The 21816-nt window shown below is 40.1% G+C and overlaps 1 protein-coding gene across 3 annotated transcripts in view; it reads left to right on the top strand.

Annotated features, from left to right (window-relative positions):
* SIMC1 (SUMO interacting motifs containing 1) overlaps positions 1-21816 on the top strand; it is a 75577-nt gene that overhangs the window by 49597 nt on the left and 4164 nt on the right. For 2 of the 3 annotated variants that reach the window (XM_055536559.1, XM_055536558.1), the window contains exons 6-9: positions 1095-1247; positions 3203-3331; positions 16343-16499; positions 16639-16723. In XM_055536559.1, the coding sequence (XP_055392534.1) occupies positions 1095-1247; positions 3203-3331; positions 16343-16499; positions 16639-16723 (524 nt within the window). Of the gene's footprint in view, positions 1-1094; positions 1248-3202; positions 3332-16342; positions 16500-16638; positions 16724-16836; positions 17876-21816 lie in introns of those variants that run through there. The other variant, XM_055536560.1, reaches the window with a different exon arrangement.

Below are 21816 nucleotides of genomic sequence, written 5' to 3'. Positions count from 1 at the left end.
ACTATTAGTGAGATTTTAGAAGGCAACAAAATTAGACGTGGCCTATATGAGAAGCTTTTATCTCACAAATGCTGAGCGCCTACACCCTGTATAAGGTATGACTGCACTGAACATACTCTAAACTTTGGTTCAGTTCAGTTCAGTCCCTCAGTCGTGTCTGACTCTTTGCGACCCCATGAATCACAGCACGCCAGGCCTCCATGTCCATCACCAACTCCCGGAGTTCACTCAAACTCACGTCCATTGAGTCGGTGATGCCATCCAGCCATCTCATCCTCTGTTGTCCCCTTTTCCTCCTGCCTCCAATCCCTCCCAGCATCAGTCTTTTCCAATGAGTCAACTCTTCGCATGAGGTGGCCAAAATACTGGAGTTTCAGCTTTAGCATCATTCCTTCCAAAGAACACCCAGGACTGATCTCCTTTAGAATGGACTGGTTGGATCTCCTTGTAGTCCAAGGGACTCTCAAGAGGCTTCTCCAACACCACAGTTTAAAAGCATCAATTCTTTAGCACTCAGCTTTCTTCACAGTCCAACTCTCACATCCATACATGACCACTGGAAAAACCATAGCCTTGACTAGCGGACCTTTGTTGGCAAAGTAATGTCTCTGCTTTTGAATATGCTATCTAGGTTGGTCATAACTTTCCTTCCAAGGAGTAAGCATCTTTTAATTTCATGGCTGCAGTCACCATCTGCAGTGATTTTGGAGCCCAAAAAAGTAAAGTCTGACACTTTGTTTATTAGCCTAATAATAGAAAGCCAACAAGATTGTCTAATCCAACTTTCTGCCTTGTCAAGGCATGTTCCTGGTCAGGAAGACACAGATAGTACTCTTTAACCTTGAGGTACCTTTCAATAATTCTAACTTAAAGAAAAATGTTGACATTTTACTTATCTTTTGTAACCTTCCTGCAATTAAATGCAGAGTTTCCATTAGACTTGTAAAATATTGAAAATAGCCTAAGGGCTCCTCTCTGTTGCCTTTAGGGAAATCTAGGTGTCTAGGAGTCCATGTTAAAGTTGCGGTTCTGAGCACCCTAACAGTAAGACAGAAATTTAAACTTTTTCTTTCTTATCTTTTTCTCCATTGCAGGGATGTCATCAAGTGGTTGATCAGAGCAGTAACTGAAGACAGATTAATCCAGCCCCCAAATGAGAATCAAACCTCTCCAGGAAAAGGAATCTTGAAGACCAGCAGTAGCCACCCTTCTTCCCAACCTAACCTGACAAAGAACGCCAATCAGCTGTAAGGAGCGGACAGAAGTTATCTTTCCTAGAGCTCCGGGGTTTACTATGTTGGAGACTAGCCCCACTCTCTACGAGCAGTTTCCCCAAAATTAACAGCTCTTATAACATAGGCTGATTCTTACTAAAAACTACCTTATTTTGACTAAAGGCTAAGTTCCTAATTCCAGAGGTAAAACAAAAGTAGATGCTTTCCCCCTAGATGAATAGGACTTCACTAAGTGAATTCACCAGCTGAAGTGGAGCAAAAGCTGAACAACCGTGCCGTCCCCTTCCTAGATTCCCAGAGACAAGACAGGATCATGGGCAGTGGGCATTGTAGCAGTCTCTAATCCTCAAGGGCCTGGGCCCCTGTCCTCCAGTGCTGGAAGAAGAGCAGCAGTTCAACCTGCGGGCTCCGACAGGTGGCGACAGCAGTGGCTCAGGCCAGACCAGGCCCCACCCCTCAGCCTGCCCCGGAAGGAGGTCCTGGCGCTTCCACAGAATTACAAGTGGTCTTGGCATTTGGGGGAAACGCCAGGACGTTATGGGCTGGAGCTGCCATTGTACAAGTAACCTGCTATATTATGTCAGTTATGTTTAAAAAGCCAGTTAAACTTGATATTTCAAATACAGCATTTGTGCCTAAATTCACAGTGCTATAATTTAGTTGCACTGATCGGATTCTTAAATAAGTACTATGGATTTTAACTAATCTAGGAGACAATCGTGTATCTAAAGGGAGTATGTTTTGGAACGATGAAGCGTTTGCTTGGGCAGAGTGGGGAAGGTCCTAAAGTAGGAAAATAAGATTATGTCAGAACCCCAGGATATAGACCAAGAGAGAGGCAGACACTGTTTCTTAAGAGAAAGCTAATATAATAATAGTAATTATAAGTAGATATTAGAAGAATAAAATTAGAGTCCTTGAAAATCAATTTATCATAATCTTAACAACAATAGGCACTGCTCTTTACCATTAACTAGTGCCTATATGCCAGATCTGTTACTCAGCACAACTTTATGAAATAGGTGGTGTTATTTCCCCTTTTTTGAGATGAGAGAGTTTTGACTCAGAGCAGTTTAGTAATTTGTCAAAAATGGAATAGCTTGTCATTGCAGAGCCAAAATCTGATCTGACTCTGGTCTACCTATTGTGTCCCTGGCTGCAGATTTTCTGCAAACAGAGCCCCTCTTTGCCTCACAAATAACGGCGCACATTAGAAAAGGCCAGCTTCAGGTGAGGCTCACCTTCTGAGGGGCTGCTCAGATTGCTTCCATCAACCTGGGTCTCTCCCACAGTTAGGTCTGATGGGAGAGAGGGTCACGTTTCACCAGTTGAAATTCTGACACTGAACTTAGGTAAAGATTGTTGTAAAGGAACCAGTAACAGGAGAAAACTACATAGTAAATTTGTATTTTCTCCTATCAAAGAAATTCAGATAATTGTTAGTCATTCTGGAGCTGTTTCTTCATCTGTAGAATATAGAATTTTTAGGTTAGATATCCTTAAAGTTCTCTAGATCCTTAAAATTATATGTTCCTAGGGACTTCCTTGGCAGTCTAGTGGTTGGGACACCATGCTTCCAATGCAGGGGCAGATTGAGGAAGGTTCTAGAGGTTTGATCCCTGGTTAGGAAACTAAGATCCCACTTGCCTTGTGGCATGGCCAAATTTTTTTTTTTAAATAATTAGATAAGCAACAAGAACTCTATTTTTAAAAAGATTGTATGTTTCTATTTTCAAATTTAAAAGCAGCTTGCTTTTGCAGCGCAACCCCAGGTTCTGAGAGGTTGATAGTATGATCTGGCAAAAGGGATTCAGGTAGGTGAAATTGCTAATAAAAGCATGCTGATGCTTGAGTAGTTCTCCCTGACCTAGTGTGTGCTTTACAAGAGCCTTTAGTACACTGGCGGGCACCTCATCCCAGCCAGCAGGGACCCTCCCGCTCATTTATGTTCTGTGTTCTGGACTCAGGATTATATGCCAGCTCCAGAGGATGCTGTCTATCGCTGTAGAGGTGGACAGAACCCCCACGTGCAGCTCCAATAAAATTGCTGAAATGATGTTTGGGTTTGTGCTGGACATTCCTGAGAGGAGTCAGAGGTAAGTCTTAGCTTTGTTTTATTTTTTGATCTGGGAACATAATTTCAAAAGAAAATTCCAAACAGTAGTTAAATTAGGAGGAAAAAACGTAGAGAAATAGTTCCTGTCTCTTTAACCTTTGAAAGAAATAGTTTCTCAACCAACTGTTATTATTTGCAACTAAGGCATAATTTCTTAGGAAGAGGCAGGTTACCTTAAATGTAGCCTAAATTTCCCACTTTATCCATTTGTCTAATAACTTTACTCATCCCTCAAGTTTTCAGCTGTTAAGCACTACCATCTTCTCTGACCCTCAGCCAGAGAGCCTGGTATAAATGTTTACTAAAGTCTTGTTGGGTGAAATAGGCCTGTTCATATGAGGGAAAGAAGAGGTGATCCAAGAGTGAATACAGTTGTACCTGTAGAATGAGCCCAGATATTAAGAGTAAGGAATTCACTTTCTCTAAACATTAAATAGTGAAGCATTCCATTAGGAAGAGACAAAGAAATAAGAGTTCTTGGCTAGGACCAATGATTCCTCCTTTGAACCAGTAATTTTAGAATCCAAAGGAAGGAAAATAAGCTACCATGACTGTAATTTCATGAACAGTTGCTGGAACAGGAAATAACTATGGGAGAGCCTCTATAGGGTGGTGACCTTTGAGCGAATCTCTGTCAGCTCCTTGTCTGCTTCCCACCCCATCCCCTAAGCTCCCAGTTGGTAACCAAGACTACTCTTGTACATTTCTGGTTCCTCTGTTAGAAGAAAATGTCATTCCAAATAGAATTGTAATAAAGATTTAGTTAAACTATCCTGCTAAGATTAAGACAAACATTTATTGGATCTGTACAATGTGCCAGTCATTGTTACATTAATTATCTCACGTTTTTATAAAGCTTTATAATGTTGTTCCCATTTAACAAATGAAAAAAAATACTCTAAATAGTTAAATAACTAGCCAAAGTTTACATTGCTAATCAGATTTAGAATCCAGATTTAAACCTAGGACTTCCTAATTGCAAGGTCAGTTCAAAGAAGGCAGTACGTTACAATGGTCAGCCAGAAGGAAGCATTCATAAAATCACGCTTGCTGTATCGCTTCGTTAGTATTTCATTTGGATCCAGCTCCCATACTGTCTATTTATTTATGCCCAGATTCTAGTGAGAGATGGGAAATCTAAGGAGTGGGTAACTGTAAACAAATTTAAACTAAACATAGAAAAATAGTTTAAATGAAACCTGGTCCTAATTTAAAACTTTTCAGGAAGGGAAAATTTGCAACCACCCCAAATTATACTAGAAGATACTTTATATGGCCTTACCTTTTAATCTTTTAAAGTTTATGTATAGTTTACATGCAGTTAAATGATATAAACTAATTTACATAGGTATCATTCCAAAGCTCTGACAAAAGTATAACTTATATGACCTATTATTTTCCAGTGGCTCATTGATAGTGGTAGAAATCGTGCAGCCTTGCTTAATTCAGTTATTCTGGTAGGAATTTTCTGTGATTTCCTTAGAATTTTCTATATACACAATATATATTGTCTGCAAATAAAAAGTTTAATCTCTTCCTTTCCAATCTGTATGCCTTTTCCTTCTTTGTCTTACCCTATTGCAAGGGCTGATACCTCTAATAGAATGTTGGAGAAGTGATAAGAACAGACATCCTTGCCTTATTCCTGATCTTAGAGGAAAAATATTCAGTCTTTGACCATTAAGTATAATATTAGCTGTGGATGTTTCATAGGTAGCCATTGTCAGATTGAGGAGGCCTCCTTCTTTGTCTAAGATATTCAGTGTTTTGTGAAGAATAGGTATTTGAATTTATAAAATGTATTTTGTTCATCTTTTGAAATAATCATAGTTTTTCCTCCCTCATTCCATTGATATGATGAAGTACATTGATTGATTTCTTCGTATTATAACCAACCTTGCATTCCTGGAATAAAAAACCCTACTTGATTGGGATATAATATTCTTTTCTATTGACAGATTCAATTTGCTAATATTTTGTTACGGGCTTTTTCATCTGTGTTTACTAGAGATAGTAATTTTATTTTTGTATAATGTCCAACTTCACTTATATTTAAAGAAATGCATATAAAAAATAAATGTAAATTAAAACTACATTGAGATACTATTTCTAACCTATACAAATAGTAAAAATTTTAAAGTACTATAAAACACTCTGTTAGTGAAGGTTTGAGAAAGCAGGTAGGTGCCCATACATTGCTGGTGCTAATGAAAAGTGGTACAAGCATTACGGCTGGTGGGGGGCGGGGGTGTGTGTGGTGGAATTTTACAGTATCTACCAAAACTAAATGTACATTACCTCTTGACCCAGAAAAATCATGTGTAGGAATTTATCCTAAAGATATATGTTTAACAGTATGAAAATACATATGCAAAAGGATATTCACAACAGCATGTTTGTAATTGCAAAATACTAAAAACAACCCAAATTCCCATACATACAACAGTGGTTGAATGTCTGTGGTACATCTACACAATGAAGATGTAGCTATAAAAAAGTAAATATTAAAAATAGGAGCATAATTTTTATGAACTGTTTTCCAAAATATATTGTTAAGTAAACCAAAGCAAAATACATAGAGTATGCATAATAAATACACATATAAGAAGGAGAACATTTTTAATATACATGATTATAATTGTAAAAAAAAAAAGAAGCAAAGTTAAGATAAATGCAGACCAATCGAATTGTTTACATACAAGGGTAGATGGGCTGGAAAGGAGCTAGGGTGCTGGGCTGGAGTGATAATGACCTTAATAGTGGTATTGATAGTATAATATTTCCTGAATATACTTCTTTGTATAGTTATAACTTTTAGACTTTTAGTACCATGTTAATGTTTTATATACTCAAAAAAGAAAAATAAATCAGTAAGGAAGTTGGAGGAGAGCCTAACAAACAATACAAACAGAAATTAACCTGTATTTTAAATGAATTATTATTCATTTAAATGGGGCTGAGGGGTGAGGGTTGGGGGGAGGACAAGCCCAAGCAACTTTTTTTTCTTTACTTTTTATTTTTAAATAAAGATTCACAGGAAGTTGCAAAAACTAGTAAGAGCGGTCCTCTATACCCTTCACTTTCTATCCCCTAGTGGTTACATCTTGCATAACTGTAACAATATCACACAAAAAAATTGACATTGGTATAATCTACAGAACATATTCAGATTTCACTCAGATTGCACTCATCATATGTAGTTCTAAGCAGTTTTATCACATGTGTAGCTTCATATAATCACCAAGACAATCAACATATGCAGAACCGTTCCATCACCACAAAGATCCCTGTTGCTGCTGCTAAGTCGCTTCAGTCATGTCCGACTCCATGCGACCCCACAGACGGCAGCCCACCAAGCTCCGCCATCCCTGGGATTCTCCAGGCAAGAACACTGGAGTGGGTTGCCATTGCCTTCTCCAATGCATGAAAGTGAAAAGTGAAAGTGAAGTTGCTCAGTCGTGTCCGACTCTTCACGACCCCATGGACTGCAGCCCACCAGGCTCCTCTGTCCATGGGATTTTCCAGGCAAGAGTACTGGAGTGGGTTGCATTGCCTTCTCCACAAAGATCCCTGGTACTACCCTTTTACGATAACTATTCGTCTTCCCCAGCCCATCCAAGTAAGTTAAAACGCAGTATTTGGACTAAATACCCTCAGGCTAAAGACAAAAAATGAAGTGTAAATAAATATTAAATTCTAGTTAGTAAATTTATTTTTCACAGAAAGTATTAACAATTCAAAAACTATCTTATGTGTATTCTAGGACTAAACACTTAAATGTATTGTGGATAATGAGAGCCAAGTTTCTCAGTCAGAGAAGGGAGTTACACCTATGAAAAGGAGGAAGGATAGAAGGAACCCTGTGGTGCTGGATTGGATTTGGAGGCATCAATATGAACTTGTGGTCCCTAATAAATAGATGGATATAGGAATAAATGTAGATGTGCCAGCATTTATGTATATATTATATGGGTGTGCATTCATACATTCCTTTCCTACCTCTACCCACTAAGAGAGCTTAGGAACAACTACACCCTAGTAGCAATGAGCAGACCTAGTACTCAGATCTTTGTTTCTAAATTCTAGTTTACACTAAAAGGAACCAGAGTTTGTTAAGAAATGCCCGATTCCAGACCTGAGATAAAGTATAAAATGAGCCTAGAACATCTTTATAATGAGGAAATGAGGAAATATTCAAAGAATGTTCAGAACATGACAAAAGAAGCTTAAAGAGCTTCCACTGGCTAAATCTGAGATAATTTGAGTATCAAAATAAATATTGACAGTAAAAGACTACAAACTGCTGTGTAGAATAATAACCCATGATTCTAATACTGATAGGAAGGAAGAGAAAGGACTCTCTTCCTTATAGTAGAAAGCCAGCTAATAAATATAAGAAGAAATGATAATCTGGGGGGAAAATACCATTTGGCATGCATCATAATAAGAATGAATTCAAGTATGACAGGGTACTAAAATGATGAAATTTGTGGCATACCAAAATATTTGCATAGTCTGAAAGTATATTCTCACAAGATATTAATTATGAAGTGAAAACTAACTTTACTGTGGAGTCAAGTAATCAGAATTAACACCAGCAGTGGGGCAGACTGACATCATGTGCTCCTTGATAGGATGCACAAAACATTTTTGCAGTCCTCTTGCCGAAAAATGCATAACCTCCATCAAATCATGGATAAATATCAGAGAAATCCCCAATGAGAAATGTTCTATGAAAAAAAACTGAACTGCACTTTTCCAAAATGTCAGTGTCATAAAAGACAAAGCAAGAATGAGGAATTGTTCCAGATCAAAGGACACTGAAAAAAACAGGCAATTGAATGCAGTGTATAACCTGCAATTTTCTTTTGCTATTAATAGCAACATGAGGACAATGAAAAGAATCTGATTAAAGTCTACGGTTAATATAATACTGTTGCATTAAGATTAATTTTCTGGTTTTTTTTTTTCTCATTGTACTTGATTACCTTAGAAAATGTTCTTGTTTTTAGGAATTATACACTGAAGAACTTGTTCACTTAGTGTAGTTCTCTTGGGATTCATTCAGGTTGTGGTATCTTTTTTATTGCTGAATAGTATTCCATAGTGTGGGTATACCTTTGGTATTTTTTTTAAACCATTTTACCCATTGAAGGATATCTGTGTTGCTTCCAATTTGGGACTATTATGAATAAAGCTTTTATAAACATTCATGTACAAAGTTTTGAATAAACATAGATCTTCATTTCTCTGGAATAAATGCCAAGGAGTGCAATTTTTGCTTTATAAGTTGTTTGTTAGTTACTCAAGTCGTGTTTGACTCTTCGCCATCCTGTGTACCATAGCCCACCAGGCTCCTCTGTCCATGGGATTCTCCGGGCAAGAATACTGGAGTGAATTGCCATTTCCTTCTCCATTGCATTATATAGTAGCTACTTATTTAGTTTTTTTTTAAGAAACTGCCAAACTGTTTCTTTGAGTGGCTTTACCATTTTACATTCTCCCCAGCAGTATGAATGATCCAGTTTCTCTGCATTCTAACCAGCATTTGGTGTTGTTAAAACAATTTTTTATTTTTTCAGCTTTTCTGATAAGTGTATGATGGTATCTCATTGTGATTTCATTTTCATTTCTTTAATCAATAATGAATATCTTTCCATGTGCTTAATTGCCATCTGTATAACATCTTTACTAAAATATTTCTTTTCTCATGTTCTTAACAGATTTTTTGCTTTTTCCTGTTTTCAGAGTCTTTATATATTCTAGATATAATCCTTTTTCAGATCTGTAGTTTGCAAATATTTTCTCCCATTCTGTAGTTTGTCTTTTCATCCTCTTTAACAAGATCTTTCACAGAGCAAGTTTTAAATTTTGATGAAATCTGTCTTATCAGATTTTCTTTTATGGAAAATGCTGTCATGCCAAAGATTCCTTGGGATTGTCTGTGTAGACCATCATGTCATCTGCAAGTAGGGAAAGTTTTAGTTCTTTTTTTCCAATCAGTATGCCTTTTATTGCCTTACTACACTGACTAGAACTTCCAATATTATGTTGAATAGCAATGGCGAAAGCAGACATCTTTGCTTTGGTTATGATCCAGGGGAAAGTAGACATCTTTGATTTGTTCATGATTTAGGGGAAAGCATTCAGTTAATTAATTATTGATTAAAATATCAGTTCATGATTAATTATGCTAGCTCTAGGACTTCTTTTGTAGATGTTAATAAGTTGAAGAATTTCCCTTCTATTCCTAGTTTTCTGTTTTTATCGTGAGTGGGTATTAAATTTTATCAAATGCTTTTTCAGAGATGTTTTATTTTTTTAATGGTTGCTCTTAGAATTACAATATGCGTTCTTATTAGAATCTACCTTGAATTAATACTCTATCATAACATGCAATGTTAAAATCTTAATAACCGTCTTTTCATTTATCCACTCCCATCCACTGTTTGTGCTACTGTTGCCATGCATTTTACTCTGGGATGGAATCATGTGTTTGCTTTAAACAGTTGTTTTTAAAAGAAATTCAGGGATGGGGGTGGGGAACAGTCTTTGTTCCACCTATCTGTGATATTGTAACCTATAATAAGAAATATATATAAAGGAAGTAAGTGTTAGTCCTCAGTCTTGTCCGACTCTTTGTGACCACACAGACTGTAGCCTGCCAGGCTCCTCTGTCCGTGGAATTCTCCAGGCAAGAATACTGAAGTGGGTTGCCATTCCCTTCTCCAGGGGATAGGATATTCCTGAGCCAGGGATCAAACCTGGGTCTCCCACATTGCAGGCAGATTCTTTACCATCCAAGCTTGTATGTGTGTGGGTTTGAGAGAGACCTTCATCCTGTTCCCAGCACAGAGCTCTTTTGGAGTTTTTTAAGTGATAAGAATAATTAATAAAGTTATATTTTGTTCTGTTAATGAGGTATCTTTCAGAAGACCACTTGGTGACCTGAAAGTTGGGGGCTGGTTGCCAGGGGAACCATGTGATTAGAGAGTGGAACTCTCCTCTTCATTCCAGCTCTCCACCACCCTCCCTCCTCTAGCTCCATCCCCTCCTCCAGGGAAGGGACAGGGGCTGGAGGTTGAGTTCAGTTACCAGTGGTCACTGATTTAATCAGCTATGCCTGTCTGATGCAGCTTCCTTGAAAACCCCAAAGGACTAGGTCCAGAGAGCCTCCAGGTTGATAAATAGATGGAGATTGCCTGTAGAGTGATGCACCCAGAGAGCATGGGAGTACCTCACCCTTGCCCCGCACCTTATATATCTCTTCCATTGGGCTGTTCTTAAGTTATACCTTTTATAATAAACTGGTAACCTAGTAAGCAAAGGGTTTGTCTGAGTTCTGTAAGCTGCTGTAGCAAATTAATCAAAGCTAAGTAGCAGTCCTGGGAACCTCCCGTCTATAGCTACATGGTTCAGAAGCACACAGGTTGACAACCTGGACTTTCGGTTGGCATCTAAAGAGAGAATGTGAGGGCAGCCTTGTAGGACTGAGCCCTTAACCTGCAGAATCTGATGCTATGGTAAATAGTGTAAAAACTGAGTTAATTGCTTAGTGTTGCTGGAAAAAACACATGTCAGATCCACACAGTTACCATTTTTGGTGTTCTTTCTTTCTTTGTTGACTATCCAAGTTCCATTTGGTATTATTTCTCTTCCATGTAAAGAACTTAACTTCTTTTAATATTTTTTGTACTGCAGGTCTAGTTGTAATGTGTTCTTTCAGCTTTTGTTTATCTGTATATGTTATCTCACCTTCATATATGAATACTATTCTTACTTGATATGAATTCTAGATTGACAGGTGTTTTTCCTTAGTTTAAAGCTGTTCACTTTCTTCTGGCTTGCTACTGGGAAGTCATTAGAATTTCTTACTGTTGCTCCCTTTTATGTCACATGTCTTTTTTCTCTGGCTGCTGCTTTTTTTTTTTTTCCGTCTACTTGATGATGGTAACTAGTTGTAGTTTCCATTATGTTTACCCTGCTTGGGATTTATTGAGATTCTTGAATCTGTGAGTTGATATTTTTGATCAAAGTTTGAAATATCTTGGGCATTTTTTAAAAATCTTTTTGGCCTGAATTCTCATTTCCTGGGAATTCGAGTACATATATGTTAGGCTGTGTCTCACTGTTCCACAGAACATTACGGCTCTGTGTTTTCTACTGTTGTTTTTGTTTGTTTTATTTTGTATTGACTTGTCTTTTTTTCTCTCTCTGTTGCACTTTCTCCTCCTTGATTTTTCGTTTCTTTTGTAGTGCCTAATTTGTTGGTAAGCCTATCCAGTGGATTTTTTTTTTTTTTTTCGTTTCAGATATTATATCTTTCAGAACAAGAGCTTCCATTTGGTTCATCCTTCAGTTCAGTTCAGTTCAGTTCAGTTGCTCAGGCATGTCCAACTCTTTGCAACCCCATGAATTGCAGCACGCCAGGCCTCCCTGTCCATCACCAATTCCCGGAGTTCACCCAGACTCACGTCCATCGAGTCAGTGATGCCATCCAGCCATCTCATCCTCTGTCGTCCCCTTCTCCTCCTGCCCCCAATCCCTCCCAGCATCAGAGTCTTTTCCAGAGAGTCAACTCTTCACATGAGGTGGCCAAAATACTGGAGTTTCAGCTTCAGCATCATTCCTTCCAAAGAAATCCCAGGGCTGATTTCCTTCAGAATGGACTGGATCTCCTTGCAGTCCAAGGGACTCTCAAGAGGCTTCTCCAACACCACACTTCAAAAGCATCAGTTCTTTGGCACTCAGCTTTCTTCACAGTCCAACTCTCACATCCATACATGACCACTGGAAAAACCAGTCTTGACTAGATGGACCTTTGTTGGCAAAATAATGTCTCTGCTTTTCAATATGCTATCTAGGTTGGTCATAACTTTTCTTCCAAGGAGTAAGAGTCTTTTAATTTCATGGCTGCAGTCACCATCTGCAGTGATTTTGGAGCCCAAAAAAATAAAGTCTGACACTGTTTCCACTGTTTCCCCATCTATTTCCCATGAAGTGATGGGACCAGATGCCGTGATCTTCATTTTCTGAGTGTTGAGTTTTAAGCCAACTTTTTCACTCTCCTCTTTGACCTTCATCAAGAGGACTTTTCGTTCCTCTTCACTTTCTGCCATAAGGGTGGTGTCATCTGCATATCTGAGGTTATTGATATTTCTCTCAGCAATTTTGATTCCAGCTTGTGCTTCTTCCAGTCCAGCATTTCTAATGTGTACTCTGCATATAAGTTAAATAAGCAGGGTGACAATATACAGCCTTGACGTACTCCTTTTCCTATTTGGAACCAGTCTGTTGTTCCATGTCCAGTTCTAACTGTTGCTTCCTGACCTGCATACAAATTTCTCAAGAGGCAGGTCAGGTGGTCTGGTATTCCCATCTCTCAGAATTTTCCACAGTTTATTGTGATCCACGCAGTCAAAGGCTTTGGCATAGTCAATAAAGCAGAAATAGATGTTTTTCTGGAACTCTCTTGCTTTTTCAATGATCCAGAGGATGTTGGCAATTTGGTCTCTGGTTCCTCTGCCTTTTCTAAAACCATCTTGAACATCTGGAAGTTCACGGTTCACGTATTCTTGAAGCCTGGCTTGGAGAATTTTGAGCATTACTTTACTAGCGTGTGAGATGAGTGCAATTGTGCGGTAGTTTGAGCATCCTTTGGCATTGCCTTCCTTTGGGATTGGAATGAAAACTGACCTTTTCCAGTCCTGTGGCCACTGCTGAGTTTTCCACGTTTGCTGGCATATTGAGTGCAGCACTTTCACAGCATCATCTTTCAGGATTTGAAATAGCTCAACTGGAATTCCATCACCTCCACTAGCTTTGTTCGTAGTGATGCTCTCTAAGGCCCACTTGACTTCACATTCCAGGATGTCTGGCTCTAGGTCAGTGATCACACCATCGTGATTATCTTAGTCGTGAAGATCTTTTTTGTACAGTTCTTCTGTGTATTCTTTCCACCTCTTCTTAATATCTTCTGCTTCTGTTTGGTCCATACCATTTCTGTCCTTTATTGAGCCCATCTTTGCATGAAATGTTTCCTTGGTATCTCTGATTTTCTTGAAGAGATCTCGAGTCTTTCCCATTCTGTTGTTTTCCTCTATTTCTTTACATTGATCGCTGAGGAAGGCTTTCTTATCTCTTCTTGCTATTCTTTGGAACTCTGCATTCAGATACTTATATCTTTCCTTTTCCCCTTTGCTTTTCGCTTCTCTTCTTTTCACAGCTATTTGTAAGGCCTCCCCAGACAGCCATTTTGCTTTTTTGCATTTCTTTTCCATGGGGATGGTCTTGATCCCTGTCTCCTGTACAGTGTCACAAACCTCCGTCCATAGTTCATCAGACACTCTATCTATCAGATCTAGGCCCTTAAATCTTTTTCTCACTTCCACTGTATAATCATAAGGGATTTGATTTAGGTCATACCTGAATGGTCTAGTGGTTTTCCCTACTTTCTTAGAGTGTCCATTTCTCTTTGCTGAGAGTCCCCATCTATTCATTCGTGTGTGTGTGTATATATATATATATATATCTTGGTTGGTTGGTTAATCTTAAGCATACTTATAACAGCTGTTCTAAAGTCCTTGTCTACTAATTCCAACATTTGTGTCATCTATTGGTCTGTTTCTGTGGGCATTTTGATCCTGGTTATGGATTCATTTTCCTGTTTTTTCCCTTGTCTAATTTTTTTTATTGCATGTCTAACATTATGAATGGTCCATTGTTGAGAATCTGAAATTTGCTGACTTCCTTTAAAGAATATTAACTTTCAATCTGGCAGATAATGATTTCTTAGCAGATTAGCTTTCTCCTTTTGAAGCTTGTTTCTAGGAATTGTAAGGGTATTCTAAAGCAGCCTTTCTTAAGAGACTAATGTCCTGTAGCTTAGTCTTCTGGGGTTGCACCCGAATGCCCAACATGTAATGAGATTTCTCTTCTAGTTCATTGAAACCGCATCTCTCTCAACACTGGGCACTTTCCCGAATCCCCACTCCTCTCACAGCCCTCACTAACTGTTCTTTCCCAGGCTTTGGCTATCTCCCTGTCCATGTGCCAAGGGGGACCATTACAGATATTCCAGCCACCTCAGCTCCCCTGACCTCCAGTCTCTGCTCTGCCCAACAAATCCACTGCTTTCTGTTCAGGACCCATACTTTCCTTGGCCTTAGTTAGAAAGTGCCCCCAACAGGAAATCTGGGGTAAACATGGGGTTCACCACCTTTGTTTCCCTTTCTCTCAAGAACAGTAGTCATTTGTAGTAGCTTATCCAATGCCTAAAAATAGTTATTTCATATATTTTGTTCAGGATTACAATTGTTGATAAAAGGACAGTAAATCCAATAGCAGATATACTTGTTAAGGCTGGATCTGGAAGTTAGCCTTCCTCTATCTTGTTTTTAAAATTTGAATTTGAATTGCTATAGATAATTGTACCTCCATTTCCTACTATGTCCAACACATTAAAATTATTTTCTTGTCCTTTGTATATTTCTGGGTTTGCCATATTGGATTATAAAACCAGGACAAATGCAGGCTCTGGAGTCAAAACTGGAAGAGAAAATACAGTTTGAAATTAAAAGTTATTGAATAGATCAACTGTCTGTAAAAGTCATATACCAAATGCAGAGTAGAAATTAGACTTTAAAAGAATTTGGAGAGTATCTTATGAATGTAATAATTTGGAGTCCTTTGTATTAAAGAAAATTTGTCAGAGAAGGTATAGAATGGTACTAAAAAGTACATTAAAGAGATCAAATGGATTTTCATAAATATTTTAGACTTTTTTTATACTTTAGAATGGTAAGCAAAGGTTTTAAAATTCTGCTTTTTAAAATTTTGCTTTTACACTAATAACACGTGTCTGGTGGAACAGCAAAAGCAAAGGGAAGAAGATAAAAATGAAGAGATACTTTGTTATTTATCATTGTTGCAAGCGGCAGTGGCACCAAGAGCCCCCTGTTTTTCCCAGTGTTGCCCACTGCACAGGCACAGCTGTAGAAGAAAGAACCCTGATATCTGGGGCAGGTTCTGTTGCTGCCCTCTCCTTATCTGCTCACTGCCTGCTCCTCAGAAACTGCTCTGATGCGCAGACCTGGCAAGAACCACTAACCAAACCTTCAGGCAAAAGCCTTTAGGCAGTCCAGAGATGCGCCCTGTGCATCTGAGATTCATCGCATTCTGGGAGGGAAACCGACTCTGCGTTTAGAACAGTGAGTGGGATTCACCTTCCCGAAGCTCAGCCCGCGTTTTACAGCTCTCCCTCTCAGAAGCCTCTGAGTGTGCTCCAGCCCACGCTCGCTGGCCAAGTCCCTCGGGGACTCCTCAGTCCTAGACGCTTGAAGTTGAAGAAGGCTGTGGTGCCCCAGACGTGTGTATCTCTTGGCCTCTCGCTTTTTGCCGTGTGTGTCCCGGCATTGGAGCGCCTCTTACCTTGGGCCTTCCTTACTCCCCTAGCCCCTGCCGCCCGTGCCACCTCCCCTGCCAGAGGCTGCTCCCAGCCCCGACCAAGTGTGCTCTGCCGTCTGCACCACGGGGGCACCACCACACCGTGTACACGCTGGCCCTGCGCGTCAGGTTCCCGTGGCACACTTCTCGCCCCTGTTCAACCATCAGCTTTTCGAGAGCAATACCCTCTTTTATTCCTCTTAATAATATTCCTCCTTTGTGCCAATGATGGCCCTTTATGGCCATTCAGAAACATTTCATCTTATGATTAATTCTCTTGGTTAGAGTATGCTGTAATTCTTCAAGTGTCCTAAACTAGTCTTTCGCTTTCAAACGTCAAGGAGTCCCCCGCCCCGGTCTGGCAGTTGTCAGTTCATGAACGAACCTGTTTCTGCCTTGTCCACAGGCTTTGTGATTTTGTAGGGCTTCACTGTGTTCCTTCTTGGCCTCCTCTGGTTCAGGCAAAGGTTAGAGCATTCAGGGAGAATTGTGGTGTGTGTCCCTTGAAGCAGCAGTTGTGACGGTGCACTGTCTCTCCTCCACGCAGAGAGATGTTCTTTACTACCATGGAAAGCCACCTTCTACGCTGCAAAGTGCTGGAAATCATATTTCTCCACAGCTGTGAGACGCCCACCCGCCTGCCCTTGTCTCTGGCCCAGGCCCTCTATTTTCTGAACAATTCCACATCACTGCTCAAGTGTCAGGTATGTTTTTCCCTACTTCACTTCCAGGCCTAGACCACCTTTTCCTGAATCCGTGAGCTTATTGTAAGTTATTTAAAAACTGTATAAACCTCTTACTGAGGAAAGAATTTATTACCTACTACTTTTACTATCTCTGCAGTCAGATAAAACCCAGTGGCAGAAATGGGATGAGCTGGTTGAGCACCTGCAGTTCCTGTTATCCAGTTACCAGCATGTTTTAAGAGGTAAGGAGCATTTGGGCACAAACCAGGTGGTGTGGGAGTCTGGCAATGGACATTATTATGTATTAAAGTCACATAAGTGACTCTATTAACTTCAGTAAATCATTGTTCCTTAGTGTAACTGCAAGAAACGAGAAAGGACATAGCTGGAATCGCTGCTCTGAAACAGAAGAATTCACATAGTATTTTTGTTATGGCAGATACTGCAGTGGTCCTCACAGTCCTTAGCATTGTGTATGTAAATGAAAGTTACCCTAACGTGAGCAAGATTCAGTAATGACCTGGCTAAGCCCTGACAGCTTTCCCGGGCCCATCACTGCAGAATCTTCGTTGGGTCTAGTGCTCACGGACTTGGATGTTGTAGACATCTGTCAGTGTGATACAAATACACAGAAGATCAGTGGCAAGGTAAACATGTACGTCTTCCAAACAACGTAAGACTGTGAATGTGGCTCTGCCCGAGTCACAGGCAAAGCCAGTGAGGAGCTGAGAGACTTAGATTAGTTAGTTAACTAGCACTCAGGGGCAAATATCGACAAGGAAAATGGTGGAATAGGTGCTTCAAATAGGAGTGATTTGATCAGCCAAGGATTAATGAGGCCCTTAGGAAAACTAACATGATTATACATTACATAAGGAAAGATAGTAAGTTTACAAGGAAGAAAACTGACAGTCCTCTTGATGTGATACCCTGAGAACATCTCATCACTTAGGTAATGTTCTTGCCAAAAATTCATGACCTGAATCTAATCAGAAGGAAGCATCAGACAAACCCAGATTGAAGGACCTTTTACAAACTAACTGGCCTGTACTTTCAAAAGTCCCAATGTCTTAAAAACAAAGGAAGACTGAAGAACTATTCCAGATTAAAATCAAACTAAAACACATGAATATTATATGCAAAACATGATTCTGGAGGGGATCCTGAAAAAAAGCTTCTTTATGGTCCAGCTCTCACATCCATACAAGACTACTGGAAAAACCACAGCTTTGACTATACAGACCTTTTTTGGCAAAGTGATGTCTCTGCTTTTTAATATGCTGTCTAGGTTGCTCATAGCTTTTATTACAAGGAGCATGCTTCCTTTGATTTCATGGCTGCAGTCACCAACCACAGTGATTTTGGAGCCCATGAAAATAAAATCTGCCACTGTTTCTGCTTTTTCACCGTCCATTTGCCATGAAATGATGGGACTGGATGCCATGATTTTAGTTTTTTGAGTGTTGAGTTTTAAGCCGGCTTTTTCATTCACCTCTTTAAACCCTCATCAAGAAACTCTTTAGTTCCTCTTCACTTTCTGCCATTATATTGATATCATCTGCATATCTGAGGTTGATATTTCTGCCGTAAGTCTTGATTCCAGCTTGTGTTTCATCCAGCCTGGCATTTCTCATGATGTACTCTGCATAGAAGTTAAATAAGCAGGGTGAGAATATACAGACTTGACATACTCCTTGCCCAATTTGGAACCAGTCTGTTGTTCCATGTCCAGTTCTAACTGTTGCTTCTTGAGCTGCATACAGGTTTCTCAGGAGACAGGTAAGGTGGTCTGGTATTCCCATCTCTGTAAGAATTTTCCACAGTTTGTTGTGATTCACAGAGTCAAAGGCTTTAGCACAGTCAGTGAATCAGAAGTAGATGTTTTTTCTCTAATCCCCTTGCTTTTTCTATGATCCAACAGATGTCGGCAATTTGATCTCTGGTTCCTCTGCCTTTTCCACATCCAGCTTGTACATCTTGAAGTTCTCAGTTTATATACTGTTGAAGCCTAGCTTGAAGGACTTTGAGTATAACCTTGCTAGCATGTGAAATGAGCTCAATTGTAAGATAGTTTGAACATTCTTCAACATTGCCTTTCTTTGGGATTGGGTAGTATGAAAACTGACTTTTTCCAGTCCTGTGGCCACTGCAGAGTTTTCAAAATTTGTTGACATATTGTGTGCAGCACTTTAACAGCATCATCTTTTGGGATTTGAGATAGCTCAGCTGGAATTCCATCACCTCTACCAGCTTTGTTCATAGTAATGCTTCCTAAGGCCCACTTGAATTCACACTGCAGGACGTCTGGCTCTAAGTGAGTAACCACACCATCATGGTTATCCGGGTCATTAACACCTTTTTTGTACAGTTCTTCTGTGTATTCTTGCCACCTCTTCTTAATCTCTTCTGCTGCTTTTAGGTCCTTGCTATTTCTGCTCTTTATTCTGTCCTTAATATATATATATATATATATATATATATATATATTGCATATATATATGTGTGTGTATATATACACGTATATACACACATACATGATCTAACTGCCATGATCATATTGAGGTTGATTTTAGCTCGGTAATGCTCTTGGGAAGATAAGATGGTCCTTACACCCTCTTTTGCCTGGAATTGAGGAAGGTATTACAGAAACATTAAAAAAAAATTAAAAGCACTGGATTTAATATAGGAGTTCTGGGTTTGAATCACAATTCCATCACCTAATCACCTACTCTGCATTGGGCAGCTATTTTTATATCTCTAGACCTCAGTTTCTTCCTTCTATAGAATAGGGATGATAATACATAACTTGCCAAGACTAATTGCTAATAGGCATGAAATAATGCCACCCCACTCCAGTACTCTTGCCTGGAAAATCCCATGGACAGAGGAGCCTGGAAGGCTGTGGTCCATGGGGTTGCTGAGGGTCAGACACGACTGAGCGACTTCACTTTCACTTTTCACTTTCATGCATTGGAGAAGGAAATGGCAACTCACTCCAGTGTTCTTGCCTGGAGACTCCCAGGGATGGGGGAGCCTGGTGGGCTGCTGCCTATGGGGTTGCACAGAGTTGGACATGACTGAAGTGACTTAGCAGCAGCAGCAGCAGCGTAAAACAGAAAGTGCTCAGTCAATGTTAGCTGACTCTCAGGCTGCCTGTTGCCAGGCCAGGAGTATGCTACAAGGGTCTTCTCTGCTTCAGACCCTTGTAACTAAAACATAACAGAGCATTGTCAAGGCCATGACATGTGGTTGTGTGGTTTGTGCATTTTTTAACATGCTCAAAGAAAGGTACGTGTCCTTTTAAGAACAAAGCCCCAAAGGCAAATTCCATGTGTCCTCAGCCTCACTGAAGTTTATGTAATTGTTTCTTTTGGAGATCTAGCAGAAAGTTTAATATTAAAGCAGCTTGGTTTTGTTTAAAGTTCACCTTTAATATTTGTTCATTTCTCTTTTGTTTCCCAGGGAATATATCTGGGTCATGGGCAATAGTGATTTAAGGTGGACATGGGACTACTTTTATTACAGAATATTCTCTTCTGCCTTGAATAAGGGAGAGGAAGCTCTCAGACCAGTGTATAGTGACCAATAATAAATGGGGTATTCTAATCCTGTTTTATCCTTAGCATCCTTTTCAGCTTCTTTAGAAAAGAGTTAAGAAGGAGAAGAAATATTTAGAACCAGAAGTTTGAAAAGAGTGTCCTGCAGAGAACACAACTGAATGGTTCCCTGAAATAGTCAGTGTCTTTATCAGGAGGCATTTTGCTGTGACAGCTCCTTAGTCATCTCTGCCCGGTTCAAGTGGGTGGAGGACGTCATTGAGTGCGTTTTGAGGTCAGCCAGAGTTGTCCAATGGGCTTCCAGGTGGCGCAGCAGATAAATAATCTCCCTGCAATTCAGGAGGCATAGGTTCGATCCCTGGGTGGAAAAGATCCCCTGGAGGAGGGCATGGCAACCCACTGCAGTATTCTTGCCTGGAGAATCCCACGGACAGAGGAGCCTGGCGGGCTACAGTCTATAGGGTCACAGAGAGTCAGACACAACTGAAGCGACTGAGCACACACAGAGTTGTCCAACTCCAAGGGTCGGGTAGGAAAGAAAGAGGTTGGGGAGTCCAAGTTTGCCCTTTGTTTATGGGAACTTCTAAGGAGGAAAAGAGGAAGGGGGCATAGACAAATTCATATACACTGGCTTATCTAACCCAGTAAGCCTGTGAGATGAGTACCAACCCCCTTTCACATATGGGCAAACAGAAGCTGAGAGGAAAGTAGAGGCAGAGCCAGGGTTCAAACTTAGGTCTGTTGCCAGAGTCTGTGGACGGCGGAAACACACTGGAGGAAATTAACTTTCTGTGAAATCCCAGATGAGATTAGAAGATGAGGTTCTAAGGAATTTCTGATGCCCACTTTCTAAACTCTCTATACATGGTTAAATTACTTACATACTGACCCTTGACCTTGGGGAGCAATGTATCTTGAACCCCCACATTTTGTAAATGTTCCCATAGAGGGCACAGCAGCCCCTGAGAGGTGGATGCTGGGCTGTCACTTGAGCTGAGGGAAGCGAGCCCCCACACCCCAGTTTCATAGCCGTGAAACTCAAGTCCGAGCCTCAGCAAAATAACGAGTTGCCATATGCTGTGAGTTCTCCTGATGCATGTGAGTAATTAGAATATACTTTAAAGCTATGAATCTAGGAATTTAAACATATGTTATTAAATGAACAAAATGCTTTTCCTGAATTTCACTCTGGGCCACTGAGGGTGATGCGGAAGTCAGACACCTGTTCATTCCAAGGAGAGTCTCACACACAGACTTCCTGCAAGGAGCCTCATCCACAGAGTGGAGAAAAGCAGACTCAGGCACAATTCATACATAAGTTCAGTTCATACATTCATCCAGACAACAAATATTTACCCAACGCCTCCTCTGTGTCTGGCTCATTGGGAAAACTTCAGTGTCTAAAACTAACATGGCCCCTGCCCTCCTAGAGCTTAACTGTCGAGTGAAGTGATTGGCTTGAAACAAACCATCACACTAGTAACATAATTGCAATGAAAATAAATGCTGTGAAGGGAAAAAGTAGGACTTAAATTGTTTATGGGGGAACTCGGGAAGGCCTCCCTGAAGGAGTAATACTCAGACTAAGATGAGAAGTACTGGTATTAGCCAGGCAAATGGGGAGGGCAAAGTTTCCCAGAAAGAAGAAACAGCATGTCCAGGGACCTTGAGGCCAGAAGCTACTTCGTGAGTCCAAGGAACACAAAACAGACTAGTAGGACTAGGATTCAGTGAGCAAGGGGAGAGCAGGAAGCAAGACCGCGGGCCTAGACAGGAGC

The sequence above is a fragment of the Bubalus kerabau genome, chromosome 10 (genome assembly GCF_029407905.1).
Source record: "Bubalus kerabau isolate K-KA32 ecotype Philippines breed swamp buffalo chromosome 10, PCC_UOA_SB_1v2, whole genome shotgun sequence".
Lineage (NCBI taxonomy): Eukaryota > Metazoa > Chordata > Mammalia > Artiodactyla > Bovidae > Bubalus > Bubalus kerabau.
This window is presented reverse-complemented; position numbering and strand designations above follow the sequence as displayed.